Source organism: Panicum hallii, chromosome 9, assembly GCF_002211085.1.
Source record: "Panicum hallii strain FIL2 chromosome 9, PHallii_v3.1, whole genome shotgun sequence".
Classification (NCBI taxonomy): Eukaryota; Viridiplantae; Streptophyta; class Magnoliopsida; order Poales; family Poaceae; genus Panicum; species Panicum hallii.
Genome location: NC_038050.1, coordinates 68,501,131 through 68,515,195, shown reverse-complemented (window position 1 = coordinate 68,515,195; position 14,065 = coordinate 68,501,131). Strand labels below are relative to the sequence as shown.

Genomic DNA, 14,065 nt, shown 5'->3' with positions numbered 1-14,065 from the left:
AACAAATTGCACAACTGGTTAAGTACAAAAAAAAGTACAACAAGCAGGTAAACAACTGACATTTGATTGTAAAGTATTCATTCTCAACAAAAATGGTGTTGCATGTTTGTACATTTTCTACACCACCACACTAGCCAACCAAATTAGTAACAGGTCAAGAAGATTGTGCCGTATTACATCACAAGAAGGGTACAGACACAGACTAATAATAATCTCAATCTACTGAAGCTTATGTGGAAAGAACGAGTAAAGAGAAACCACGTGATTGGTCTTCAGACCTTATTTGGGATAAACAAAAAAAATGATGGCTGTTATAGGATGATCTCCTCTTGGACACTGACGTTGAGAGTTTTGTTTGGGAGCACAATGCTGTTAACTACAACTACTTCATCTTCAACATCAACGGCTTCACCTGCATTAATATAGGATGTCAATTTCCAGAAACGAAATTATCACAAAGATTTCTGTGCGAATCCAATAGTAAATCGTCTGGTTTGGGTCTTACCAAGAATAGTAATGCCAAGTTTGGCATTGTGATCACCTTCACCCTGAATTCAGAACAGAAGTTTCATTAAATTAAGCCAACTGATATGCCCAGAAAAAGACTAGACGTTGCAGTCACGCCAATTTCAGATGTCATAACTAAACTATGCATTCAAATGTCACCGTGTAACGCATTAGATGTGAACTTGGAATTAGCAAACGACCATTCAAGAAAATTAGACGTGCTGAACTGTCCAGAAGCATAAACTCTGACAGAAAAAAGACTTAACATTGTAGCACTGAGACTTTGCTCATGCAGTCATGCTACTTGAATTGAACTTGACAAGTGTTCTAAGGCAAAGTTTTAAAGCTTTATACAGAATGAGGATTCGTTAAATTCGAAAATGGGTAGAAATGAAATGGTAAAGACTAAAAGTTGCTTGCCTGTACACGTGACCATTTTCCAATGGATGACTTCCACCCCACAATTGAATGTATAACAACTGCATTCTCCTGATACACAAATAAAAAAAAAGAAATAAAAAAATGAGATTCATGTTCCTAATAAAGGGTTATCACTTGGCACAGAGAAAAAGAAAACTAACCATAATTTCAACATCATCCAGAATTATGCAATTGATAAGCCTGGCACCAGCTCCGACCCGCGCATTAGCTGATATAGAGACATTGGGACCAATCTGTTTACAGAGTTACAGGGTTAGCTACATTTTGTTTCTAGAATACATTCCTATTAAAAAGTTTATGCACTTCATTATCATTCAACAACAACAAAATGAACATGATCTATGACAACCTGACCAAAATTGGTAGATGAGACAGGCATTACCTTTGAAGTAGGATGCACCTTGGCAGATGGATGGATGTACACATCGCCTACAATAGTGGCAGTCCTTTTGCCATCTCCCGAGGCTAAAAGATGAGGAGATGTACGGCGAAACTGAGAAAGATATAACCCAGAACATCTCAAAGACATCCTACACAAGATGGAGCAATGGTTAGTCAGAAATTCCAATATTACAAAAGGCAGGATAAAAAATACTATTTGTATACCCTGGTGTCTTGATCTGTTCCCAAAAATCAAGCGTCTGGTATGTATACAGCTCCTTCTTTCCCGCTAGAGGGGATAAAATATCTTGATCTAACCTAACAAAGTCTGCTGGAAGTGCCCTGTTGTCATCAAATTTGTAAGATGGTCTACACAGTATTGAATACTTTATAATTGAATTCATGGCGGTGCTATCAACTACTAGTTTTTGGGAGAACCACCACAAAATGGAGAATCAAAAGGTAATAACTGTAATATGCATGCGCATGAATAGAAGAATATATCAGAAACACATACTTGGTTGCTGATTGAAGAGCTTCAAAGCTAGATACACGGCGCAAATTTGCTGAAATGTAGCATTTAAAGGGATTAAACTTCATGCTGGAAATATAAACTGTCAATCAGGGGAGCTAAGAAGACCAAGAATATCTACTGACACATCCATATTAGAACCAATAGTAAAAAAATATTAATATAGGTGAAGCAAATATTTTTTTTTTTCCAAGTGACATGTGTCAAAAGGAAAGAAGGAATTTTACATCTACTTATTTAAAAGAAGTTAGCATTTGAAGCAATTGAACAAACAAGAGCATTCTGTTTAAACAATAATAAATGATTCCACAGGAAAGAGTCATAATATATCAGCGGACAATACCTCTGTCTTTCTTCTGTTTTAAGACATCCTCAATGGCACTAAAGATATTGGGAGTAAATATATACACTCCACAGTTTATGAGATCACTCACCTAGACATAGATAAACTGTATAAGTGCTATCAACCATGATAAGTATTCATTGAGAACCATTGCTTGTGAAAAGTTGCAATGGATTTCAGAAAGAAATATGGCCTGCAAAGTCTCAACTGAAAATTCTGATGAGCAAATTAAACAGAGCAGAACTGCACTCACAAAAGTCTCTGGCTTTTCCGTGTAGTGCAGAAGTTCATTTGTTTCGGGGTCAGCTACCAACTCGCCGAACTGGTTTGCTGACTCTGCAGATACCTGATTAAAAGTGTTGGCATATAATATTACAAGTGGGAATGATATTAGGATTTGACAAATTATTCATGAGAAAGGTAAGATTAATCTGCAATTTTTCAGAAGTATTATCATACCTTGTTAACTAGTAAAGTACCCATTCCTCCATACTTTTTATGGGCCTCTGCAATGACAATGGTGAAACATTTAGTCGTTGGTATCCAATAATGGCCAACAATGCAGAAGCTATGCAGATGGTCCATCAATCTTTAAAACACACTCTTTTGGCAGTGAAGCGTCCATGTATAGAACAACTAGATTTAATAGCAGATTTATGTACCACTGATTCACATAATGACTGATGATTTTGCTGTCACATATGCTCTATATGAACAATACTTTAAAATTAATTGGTGAGGCATACAACTGTCACAGCACAGATTGAACAGCATGTAATCTAACTTAGCAACTTTACCTACAATAGCATACATCATAAGCAGTTGCAGCGCTGTAAGCATCTAACTAACCCATGAATATGCCAAAAACAAGCTATGGGTGACAAGCCTGGCAGTTCTCTTTGGATTCAACATTAACCCACTACACTTCCACTCCACTTATACACCCCACCGGGGCCACGAGAACAATTTCAGACATGACATTGATAGCAAGTGGGATAGGTAATGCTAAACAGCAAATCAAGAACAAGCTCATGATATTTAATTACTACACTAGCCATGCTTGTGACTAGAGGAATGTGTCTAAGATCATGAAACATCACCACCAAAGTTATAAATCTAACCGACAGGATAAAATATTGGAAGAGTATACTTCCTGTTACTTGGGCAACCTACCCAGCATGTCTGGCAAGGGGAAGCTAGAACAAACGTCGCAGTTCAGCAAAACTATGTGTGACTGCAAAACCACAAGCAAAAACAGTAACCAACTTTTAGAGGATGAAAATATCTCGATCCACCCAACGTAGCAATGTAATAGATTCCTACAAAAACCCAGCCACTGCATATGACCTGAATTGGCAAACACTACCCAGCTAGATGGGTTGTAAGTAATCCACTGCATTACACACTAGACAATATATCTAAATGTCTAATCCAATTTGATAATCAAGCTGACCATCGGGCTAGGGCAATAAGGCATTACCGGACCGTCCTCCATGATGTAATCCCTAAAGCTGTAGATCCCTCCAGCTGACCCATGGGGCTTATCCTCTCTTAGGTACCTAGACTTGAAAACACGCTGTCAATGGCACTGCTCTGCAATCTCCGATAGCACCGAACCCAACCCACCGGAAGCAAACAGCAGGTCAGGAGACAAACCTGACGGGGATTCTGAGCTCGTTGGAGATAGACGAGACATAGAGCGCGAATTCCCGCTCCTCGTAGAACCCGATGAGGTATATCTGTACCAGGTTGGGGATCTGCGGCAGCGGGATCCAAAAGCTTATCTCACACGAACCGCGCACAGCAACACACAGAGGCACCGCGATTCCACAGGAGGTGGAGAAGGGAATGAAGGAATCGTCGGCTTACCCGGCGGCAGGCGGAGATGGGGTGGTGCACCATGGGCTGGCCGGCGAGCGGGAAGAGCGGCTTGGGCACGTTCAGCGACAGCGGCCGGAACCGCGTCCCTGCACCAAACAAACCGACACCAGAGCCAATCCATCAGGCAAGCGAGCTCTGCGCGGCGCGAGCGAGGGACCCCAGTGGGCGCAGATCTAGCAGCTCTACTGACCTTTGGTGGGGCCGCCGACCATGATGACGGCGACGACGCGCTCCTCGGTGCCGGCCATGGCTCAGCTCTGCTCTGCTCTGCGCGGCGCCGGTGGCGGAGCGGGAGGGGGACGGGAGAGAGGGCACGCGCGGGCAAGGGCGCGGCGAGATTTATGGCGACGGGATTCGGAGTTGGAGGGGAGCGTGGACCGCGGGATTTTTAGCCGAGGCGATGGCGATCAGACGACGAGGAGGTGGGCAGAGAGGCGGGACGGCAACGTCTGTGTTGGTGGGCGACTGACTGGGCAGAGGCGGGCGATTTCCGGGCGCAGCAGCCTGCCGTTCTGAGGTCTGACTCGGGCCGCGGCCGGTGGGATCCGTGCCGCGCCGGGGTGCGGGTGCGAGCGCGGTTCCCGGTGGCCGACGGCCAGAGCCCAGAGGGGCAGAAGCTTCTCTGTGGCGTGGCATGTACGGCCGGATCATGAGCTTTTTGGCCAGGGAACGGGGGCGGGTAACTGAGGTTGCACGGAATATTCCGGCTGGAGTTTGTCATCGCGAGGATTCTCCGGGTGAATACTGGATGGGTACGATTTAAGCAAGGAATTTCCATGACATTTCAGAACTGTGATCATTTAGTACTGCTTGTTTTGTACTCTACGTGTTCTAGAGAATCACACTTCTGGGCGGATGTGTTTAAAGACAACATGTTAGATCCATTTGTACATCACCACGTTAATTTTTTGTTGAAACAACTCATTGAACTCGCCGAGGTTTGTGACCCACCGCCCGATAAGTTCGGGACTACATATTTGAATAGATTTCGTGGTTGCGTTTTACATATTATAGTGCACGGATTTTTGGGATTCCTAGCGTGGTTAAGTTTGTTGCTTGGATTCTCATCTTGATCTAAATTATGTCGCTATGGATCTTCTCGGAAATCAATTTTCAGATTGGAGCAGGTCGGTGGTAATCTATTACGAAGGTGACGCGTTGTCATCTTCCATGATTATTAAGAATTATTTATGAGATGAAACTATTTTCAGAAGATACATTTTCACATTAGATGCTGCAAAATTATGAAGGTTAAGATTCCACGCAAGAGCTATTTAAAAACGGCACTCAATTATCAAAATAATAGGCATTTTTATAAAATTGCAGTGCTTATATTTCTGTCAAAGGATCAAATGGCATTTGGGATGATGGAACGACCAGCAGTTGCGTCCAAAGATGACCATCACTCTAGATGCAGCATTTACTCGCATTTATCAAGATTTCCTACCATTCCCGGATGGAACGTTGAAACTCAAACTCAAATTCAAAAGGAGAATCGACAGCTGTATATCGCCATCACACACTGAATCCAGTATTCACTCGCATCTATCCAGATTTCCCCCCATTTCGATTCCCAGGCGGTGGATGATCTGATCCGAACGGTCGAATTCAAACTTAAATCGGAAAGAAAAAAGATAAATGGCTGGTCAAAGCAAACAAGCATCGAAGGAAGCCTGCCCACCCGATCTGATGATGGGCAGGAGCCACCAACCGATAATGGCTCTGGCCGTTTCGTTGTCAATTGCCATCGCATCCCATCGCACTCGCACTTCCCTTTCTTGAAGCCACCGCAACACCCGAACAGACAAATCCCCAATTACAAGGACGCACCACCGAAGCGACGCCACCGCTTTAAAATCCAGCAGCCACCGAACGGATCGAGCCGAGCTCCCCGCCTCCCCCCTACGGCCCTACCCCTCCCCCCCGTCCATTCCTAGGGTTTCCAACTTCCAGAAGCTTCCACGCGAATGGCCACCGACGAGCTCGCCGCCGCCCCGGTCCCGGCCCCCGCCGCCGCCCCGGCGGGGGGCGACCCGTCCGCCGCGTTCTCGTTCAGCATCTGGCCGCCGACGCAGCGCACGCGAGACGCCGTGGTGCGCCGCCTCGTGGAGACGCTCGCGGGGGACACCATCCTCTGCAAGCGCTACGGCGCGGTGCCGGCCGCCGACGCCGAGCCCGCGGCGCGCGCCATCGAGGCGGAGGCCTTCGACGCCGCGGCCGCCACCGGCGGGGCCGCCGCGTCCGTGGAGGAGGGGATCGAGGCGCTGCAGTTCTACTCCAAGGAGGTGAGCCGCCGCCTCCTCGACTTCGTCAAGTCCCGCTCCGCGGAGGCCAAGGCAGAGGCGCCGCCGTCGGAGGAGGCCCCCGCCGCGGCCGAGGGCGAGGCGGCGTGAGCCGCCGGGCAGCCATTGCTTTTTTTAATTCTATTTTCCTGGGAGAAATTGCATCTGGAAATGGTGCGAAGACTGTAGCCTGTGGCTTTGGTCTGGTTTGTATGACTTGATGTTAGATGTTTGCACATCTATGCAGTTCTTTGCTCTTCGATGAATAGCTTTTTTTTAGTGCGTGCTGTGTCTTGCTTGCAATTTGTGTCATTGAGCAAGGATTATTTTCCGTTCCGTCTGCTGTGATGCGTATCAAGATACAGTACACCCGTGATATCTGTCCCTAAGATTTGCAGATCAATGCAGCGTTGATCTCTATCTGCTAGCCTCGAGCAACGACCTCAGCCCGAATAATTCGAGAATTAACAAGCACATTATATTGAACTGCTCAAACGAATCCCTGAATGATTATTGGATGGTTTATGAATGCCTGAATGATTTTCGGTTGGATTCTGAATGCTCAAAATGAAAGAAACAAAATTTGCTGCAAAATGATGCTTGGACAGTGAACTCTGAAAATAAGATGTGCCGCTCCCTTCCATACAAAGTGATGCTTGGACAGTGAATTATTGCAGACCTTCAATTCCGGAATGTTTGCTTCAAAATTGGCGAAAGAAAGCGAAACATATACTCCACACATCACTGACTCACTGAGTGCATCGAGTCCTCTACGGAAAGAAAAAAAAAGTAACTTGAGAGGTACAAGTGTCGAGAACATACTAAGAGCACTTTCACTTAAAAAAAAAGACAAAATATACGTCCATTTGTAACTGAAAAAAAAATCTAAGACTAAGAAACCAATTTATGAATCTGTTCAGGCTAATTAGGCAACAGCACGGACATGCAAGTTTTCCTAGATACAAGATGTGAAGAAAGAACAAGAATGGATTCTCTGAGCAGAAAAATGCCTGTCTGCTTATAGTTTTTACTGAAAACTAGTAGTGTTACAAACCGATTGAGTGCTGCTAGTAACAATGTGACTTCAATGACGCATAATTCGATTTCGTGGGTGTTGGATTCAGAACTCTATTGATCGAGGGAATGCGGATGTTTTTCTGCGCGCAAAGCATCAGGGACAAGGAGATTGTAGTATGCAGAACTCTACCGAGAGCTGCCCCTTGTCTTGCGCGGAGCGGGCTTAGCAGCAGCGGCCGCCGGCAGCCACGCGGGGGTACGAAGTCGATGATGGTGGCCTCGAACAAGGAGTGCCGCCGCCGTCAGCCTCCACGCCGCGCGAGCTGGAGACGAAGAGCTCGAGCCTTGACGAGTTTTTCACGAGCCGAGTTCGAGCTTGGCTGTAGGCTCGGCAGGATCTCAGGCTCAGATCGACCTCGGCTCGGAGGGACCGGCTCGGAATGCTATCGAGCTCCAGCTTGAGTTAGCAGGCTCGCTGGAGCTCGGCTCATTGACAGCTCACGGCTCAGGGCGTCAGGCTCATCTCCGTTTCTTTCCCCCTTTCCCTTCTCTCCTGACTCCCCTCCCCTCCCGTGGTCTTCCTTCCCTGGCGGCGACGACTGGGCGAGCGGCGGCGCTATTCGTCACGTCTTCGCCCAGCCCTTTGCCGGCGACGATCATCCACCAGGCATGCCCGCCCCTTCTCTTTCCTTCTGCTGTGCTAGACGGAGCACCCTAAACCCTAACAAAACTATTTGGATTCGGATCTGATCCAGTTACAGTATATTACCTTTAACTTCGATTTTATTTGCAAAAGTTATCGGGTGTATGTGTACACGCATGTCCTATGCTGGGTCCGCCCCTGGATCATGGGATGAATACACCGATCTGTTAAATTTTCGTGGGTTTGATTGCTGGGTGGTCGGTTTGAGGGGCTGTTTTGATTGGAGGGGGGGAAGGAGATTAGTGCAGTGCCTTGCCTTTAAAACATGAGATCTCGCCTGACTATTACTCAGGCAGAGGTCATTGTTCTGATTTTGAAGCTCCGTTAGCACTTTTATATACTGTTCTATCTCGTTTTCACTAACTGTGCCTAATTTTACACTTTGTCTGTTGCAGCCTTGTGCTGGTCTCTGCGGTGTCATAAGACAAGATGGTTTCCTTCGAGATGAATGACCTCAAGAGTATGATCCCATCATCATTCTTGTCAGATTGTCTCAGTTGTTGTTCCATTTGTTTCTGATCCGAGGACCGATTGCTTGTGCTGGGAAGTAAATGTTGATGTGCTCTTTTTGTCTCATTTGTTTCTATGTCTTGAATTAACATGTTTCCGAATTGCGATGCTGCCACACTGACATGTAAAACTGGCTGCTTATAGATGCTACTTTCATGTGTTAGATTGTTTGGTGATTTTCCTATCACCCAACTGATTATGTTCTTATGGTAAAACTTTGACATAAGTGCCATATCACGTGACCAGTAGTTTAGAGTAATGACTATTGTTGGGGGAATGACTTATCATGATACATCAGCCTTCAGGGGTATATCATGTCTACTGTCTAGGGTCTAGGGAGACATGTGCCATATCATACGACTAAACCAGTGGTTTTCATGTTATAGTTGACTATGACATCAGGGGTATAACATGTACTATGCAATATGTACAATATCACTTGACCGGTAGTTTTTGTATTAGAATTGACCTCAATGCATCACATGTACTATTTTCTTCAGCTTTAAATTCTTCTGTTTTTTCTTTTGGGTACTGGCATTGTTAATGAGAATAGCAAGTATATGGAGTTAGGGACAGATTCAACCCTGGATTACATGTTTGATATCATACATAACAGTTCAGTGCTATATGGCTGATTCCAATTGAGTTGGTCCAGTATATGGAAATCTAGGCCCAACTGTACCAACTAGGAAAATCTTTTAGTTAGAGTTTCTGTGGGTTAGGCCCATGCCACCTTACAAACATGATGGTATTGCTGGGCTGCTGGCTCCTGGCTGACTCCTGAACCTCTAAATGGTACTACTTCGATTATTTAGCTGAAAGCAATACCAGATGCGGTACCACTTTAAGGTCTGCTAGTTTCTGGTTGACTAGTGGCGACACTATGTTACATGTCCAACAAATATAGAACGAGTCCACAATCATCAGCTAGGCTTGGTCAACAATATCTTAAAGAGCAGCTTGGTCTGGCTGGGTTTTGATGCTATTTTTTGGCGTGTCTCAGTAGAATCAGTGAGGTTAATAATACCACCTTTTGCGTGTTCGGCTATGTACAAAAATCATGTGAAATTTGGCTTCCTTGGGATAGGTATATGTGCTCGGTACAACACTTGGTAGTGTTTGATGTTGAAAGCATGATGAAATATTTCAGCTTGCAAACTCTTTATAGCGTATGAAACAACTTGCCCTTTCTTGTCATATGATGTTGGTAGCATATTCACTGGTTTAGATATTCCAGTTTGTTCTTCCCAAAATCTCACATGGATTTGTGACTTCTGAATTTCCATTTTTGTCAGAGATTGGTCTTGGCCTGACAGGCTTTGGAATATTCTTCTCCTTTCTGGGAATCATTTTCTTTTTTGACAAGGGGCTCATTGCAATGGGCAATGTAAGTTTACTTTCATGAGTAATTGTCGTTAAATTCTTGAGAGGCTAGTTTTTTAACTGGGGGATCATATTATTAACCTGTTTTCATCATGCCATTTCAGATTCTTTTCCTGTCAGGTCTGGGTTTGACAATTGGTCTGAAATCAACTATGCAGTTCTTCACCAAGCCTAAGAATTACAAGGTTTGGCAAACACCGATTTTGCTATAGCTGTTGCCCATAAACATGACCAATATCTCATTAACTGCTCCAATGAACAGGGTACAATCTCATTTGGCGCTGGATTTTTCCTGGTTCTCATTGGGTGGCCTTTTTTTGGCATGCTCTTGGAGGCATATGGCTTTATTGTACTCTTCAGGTTGAGTAATATTTTCTTTCACTGTTTGTCTCTTAGCAATCTGCAATTTTCTGTTATGTTGAAGTCTGAAAAGTCATCGTCGTGTGATGATTATCTGCAAAAGCAATTTGTTTAATAATTAATATGAAGTCCCATTGCTCCTGTAAAAAGTTTTTTTTTATACATGGATACTGACCTGGAACCCATTGCAGTGGATTCTGGCCAACACTGGTAGTGTTCCTGCAGAGGATTCCTATCATTGGCTGGATATTTCAACAACCATTTGTGACATCAGTAAGACCTCACCACATATAACTTTCTTCATTTATTCCTGAGATTAGAAACTTGGCCTGTTGCATATTCTGACACACCCGATTTTCCTTGTCTGCAGTTCCTTGATCGCTACAGAGGAAAACGGGTTCCAGTCTAGCATCCTTTTTTGGTGTATGTTACTTCGGTGTAGCAGCTGATGGTTTTAGCGACATTAGCAAAATGTTTATGCAAGCGTCTGGTCTTTTTTCTTGTTTTTCTTTCTATGTTAGCTCCCAATAGGTTTGTCCCGTTGTAAATTACAGCACCAAACGGCCGAAACCAAGCTCCGTGGTTTTGTTGAGACTAGGATGCAGATTCACCCATGAAATGGACTGAAGAAACTCTTCAGCTTACCCTGTTTAATCGGTGGCCTTGTAACAGTATCAGGACGGCCCATGCATGAAGCTCGCAACTACTACATGGAACCATAGAAATAGAGTAAAATGTTGCCTGATGCCTGGTAGGGTACACCATTGCCTACTCTTAACCTGTTAGCAAAAAGTACGCTGCACCTCATGGTGCATCTGAGGTGCACAGGTAAACTAAAGTAAAATTTAACTAGTCCTCATGGGAGGTTCTGAGAATCACGCGCTCAGGTTCAGGCGGTGCTGCCACCTCAGATCCTCTCCTGCGCAGCTCCGTCGTCGTCGCACTGCTGCTCCCCTGGAGCTGGCTTTCCGTCCGCCGCAGCTGCTCCGCCACCGCCTCCCAGCCTCTCCTTCAACCGCAGTGGATCCACGCGCCAGGTAAGGTGGAATTTGTGGCAAACGAGAAGGACCTTGAGTCAGATGAAGCCCTGTCGGCCAACCAGGAGCGTGACCAACCTGTTCAGCAGGTTCAAGCAGACTGTGCTGAGTGTGGACAGCAACCAAAAAAGCCAGCCCGTCTGCCCTACAGACTTGAGACTTGAGATAAACCAGTTCGCTGATGGGAAAATGATAGAGCTTGTCCGCCCTAAAGCGCCAATTATTGTTAAGAGGATGCGTTAATCCGATTCAGTGATGTCTAGGAGAGCTGGTGAGTTCAAGAAAGACCCCGAGGGACATCAACTTAACTACTGAAATCCCCAGATCAATCTCCATGAATCACCATAATTACTGAATCTGGAAGACCCCGTGATTCCATCAATCATCTAAACTCCTGAGGGCATCCTAAACCCTCCATATAGAAGAGAGAGTGTGTTTAATAGAATTTTACATCAAGTCATCATGGATTGTAGAGCGTAGTTTCTAAAGGTGGTGTCTCGATAATATGGAAATATAGATACTAGCGTAGACACTGTAGATTGGAAGTAGTCAGGTGTTGTCAACATCACTCTGCTACCCAGCAATTCTATTCAACCAACACGCGGAGTGACCAAGACATGCGGTGATCAAAAGTTAGCCTAGTGTTTGACAAAAGTTATGGATACACTAAAACAGATTGAGACTCGACTCTTCGTCAGTAGTCGTTCTGGTGGCACACAGTGTGTTTCAGACAAGAGCCAACATCCTATTGAACAGAACTCCCTTATACATGCTGCATACTTCCAGCAAAAACTTGTGTGCTTCATTTTCACAGCTCTCGTAAAACTTCTCTAGTTATTCAGCAATTTGCTTCCGCACGCGTCCCCATCCTTTTCCTTCCCCGAAGCGATCTCTTCTTCCTCCACGCTCATACCTCATAGCATGGCGATGAGGAATCGAAGCGAGGCGAAGGAGAATGGAGAGCTGCTGCAGCAATTGGCCTGGCCTAGGCTCCGCGGCAGCCTCACATGACACCTATCTCTGGCCGTGATCCATTGACGAGTGTTGCAGGAGAGCTTATCTCTGGTTGTGATTCGTGTCGTGCCACTCGCAAGCTCCATCAAGACCTGTGAATGCTAGCTTTTGATGTGGGTTCGGCCGGCAGCACGTTGTGCTCTGCTTCGACGGCGGCGCCTCGGCGTCGACCTTGACGGCGGCGGCGAGAGCCACAGCGGCGCAACCTGCGGGCCGCCGTGCCTCGCGCCGGCTGCAGCAGCTTTACTATGCTGGTTTCCGCTGCCGATTGCTCCGTTCCTCGTTCCTCATATCCCTCACCTTTGGCCCAGGCTCGGGGCATGGTGGCCTGAGCCGGCGAGCCGTCATGGCCGGCGTGGTGACGTCGCGGCAGCGAGCAGAAAGGGACGCAACCTTCTTTCAGAAACTTCCCTAATTTAAACCATCATTTTATATATCGCCCCTACTATTTCCATATACCCACCTGAATCGGATCGCGATCCAAATCAGGGGTGGTAATAAAAATAATCCGTCCAACTATTTACATGAAACACCCTTATTTGGATCGCGATTAATAATGGCGACCCGATTATTTTCACATAACCCCCTATGAGGACCCTGATTATTTTCCAAACAGTCCCTCTCGTGCGGCTGCTGTCTCTTTCCCGTGGCGCTGGTCCGTCGGCCGCCGCTTCGTGTCGGGCGGATGGAATCCCGGCTCTCGCCTCCCCATTGGCCACCAGATTGCTCCTACATACCGCGTGGAAGACGGAGGCGTCGGGAGCCACGCCTCGGCGGTCCTGGCGGCGTCGAACACGGCGTCACATCCGTCGAAGGCAGCGATGAGCGACTCCTCGTCAGCGACGTCGCCATAGGCTACGCCGGCAGCGAAAGGGGGGCCTAAGAGGTTGACGCCGTGGAGCACGAACGCGCGCACGTCGTGCCCGGCGACGGCCACCGCCGCGCACAGGCGGGCGCCCAGGTACCCATCGCCCGCCACCACCCTCATGGTCATGGAACGAGCCGATTTGGTTGCGCGCTAGGCTTCACTTCGCTGCGCACTGCTGTCCTGCTGCTGCTTGAAGGCAACGTGAGCTTATGATTTGTACGCACGATGGGTTACAATCAACGGGATGTGTCCAGATACAGTGATCGGATTGAGATTAGTGGCTCTTGGCCACAATTGATGGGGGGTCACATCACACAAACGTAACGCCGGTTCAGATATTGCGCATGGCTAGAAGATTTCGTGGTGATGGTGGCGAATTCGACTTGCAGTTAGATCGGAGTATGGTCAATCACAATCAAAGATCGGTGCAAAGTGGAGTGGCGTGACAAACCTTTTCTTACTGTCGTGCGAGTTTCAGCAGAGTTGAATGCTCCGTTTCAAATTATAGAGGTTGTTTTAGTATTTCTAGGTGTATAATTTTTATTATGCATATAGATATATACTATGTCTATATGCATAGCAAATACTGTGCATTTAAAAATATCAAAACGATTAATTTGGAATGGAGGGAGAAGTTCTATTGCATGACATGATAAAAATTTCAAGATGGACTCAAATGAAAACGTGTACAGCTTCAGAATTCGATCAGTTTATCATTCTTCAGCCACAAGAGCGTGACCATTCTGAGATGGCTCGCCCGTTCTGCAGGTTCAAGCAGACTGCTGAGTGCGGATAGCAGCCAAAAG

At 46.1% G+C, this 14,065-nt stretch overlaps 3 protein-coding genes across 3 annotated transcripts; 2 read left to right on the top strand and 1 right to left on the bottom strand.

Annotated features, from left to right (window-relative positions):
• Nucleotides 1–48: 48 nt before the first annotated feature.
• LOC112877506 (mannose-1-phosphate guanyltransferase alpha) lies at nucleotides 49–4,557 on the bottom strand. Its single transcript, XM_025941824.1, has 15 exons — nucleotides 4,276–4,557; nucleotides 4,074–4,171; nucleotides 3,861–3,961; nucleotides 3,685–3,763; nucleotides 3,378–3,438; nucleotides 2,664–2,710; nucleotides 2,458–2,550; nucleotides 2,205–2,295; nucleotides 1,847–1,895; nucleotides 1,555–1,671; nucleotides 1,331–1,478; nucleotides 1,089–1,181; nucleotides 928–996; nucleotides 506–548; nucleotides 49–412 (listed from the first exon to the last, which is right to left on the bottom strand). The coding sequence occupies exons 1-15, from the start codon at nucleotides 4,331–4,333 to the stop codon at nucleotides 312–314; spliced, it is 1,248 nt and encodes a 415-aa protein (XP_025797609.1). The 5' UTR covers nucleotides 4,334–4,557; the 3' UTR covers nucleotides 49–311.
• A 1,389-nt stretch (nucleotides 4,558–5,946) lies between these two features.
• Nucleotides 5,947–6,703, top strand: LOC112876609 (MFP1 attachment factor 1-like). The gene has a single exon (XM_025940750.1). It carries the CDS (start codon nucleotides 6,053–6,055, stop codon nucleotides 6,476–6,478), a length of 426 nt encoding a protein of 141 aa, XP_025796535.1. The 5' UTR covers nucleotides 5,947–6,052; the 3' UTR covers nucleotides 6,479–6,703.
• Nucleotides 6,704–7,899: 1,196 nt separating this feature from the next.
• LOC112877792 (vesicle transport protein GOT1-like) lies at nucleotides 7,900–11,035 on the top strand. Its single transcript, XM_025942160.1, has 7 exons — nucleotides 7,900–8,051; nucleotides 8,483–8,547; nucleotides 9,893–9,984; nucleotides 10,085–10,165; nucleotides 10,243–10,340; nucleotides 10,532–10,613; nucleotides 10,711–11,035. Exons 2-7 carry the CDS (start codon nucleotides 8,517–8,519, stop codon nucleotides 10,747–10,749), a joined length of 423 nt encoding a protein of 140 aa, XP_025797945.1. The 5' UTR covers nucleotides 7,900–8,051; nucleotides 8,483–8,516; the 3' UTR covers nucleotides 10,750–11,035.
• Nucleotides 11,036–14,065: the final 3,030 nt, after the last annotated feature.

What these genes read in the sequence shown, in the direction of transcription:
- LOC112877506 (XM_025941824.1), bottom strand. Translation starts at nt 4,333, where the DNA reads ATGGCCGGCACCGAGGAGCGCGTCGTCGCCGTCATCATGGTCGGCGGC. An exon ending in CCCCTTGCCAGACATGCTGG is followed by an intron (nt 2,711 to 3,377) that starts GTAGGTTGCCCA and finishes TTGTCATTGCAG; the next exon opens with AGGCCCATAAAAAGTATGGA. An exon ending in AAAACAGAAGAAAGACAGAG is followed by an intron (nt 1,896 to 2,204) that starts GTATTGTCCGCT and finishes GCTACATTTCAG; the next exon opens with CAAATTTGCGCCGTGTATCT.
- LOC112877792 (XM_025942160.1), top strand. Translation starts at nt 8,517, where the DNA reads ATGGTTTCCTTCGAGATGAATGACCTCAAGA. An exon ending in GGCTCATTGCAATGGGCAAT is followed by an intron (nt 9,985 to 10,084) that starts GTAAGTTTACTT and finishes ATGCCATTTCAG; the next exon opens with ATTCTTTTCCTGTCAGGTCT. An exon ending in GGCTTTATTGTACTCTTCAG is followed by an intron (nt 10,341 to 10,531) that starts GTTGAGTAATAT and finishes AACCCATTGCAG; the next exon opens with TGGATTCTGGCCAACACTGG.
- LOC112876609 (XM_025940750.1), top strand. Translation starts at nt 6,053, where the DNA reads ATGGCCACCGACGAGCTCGCCGCCGCCCCGGTCCCGGCCCCCGCCGCC.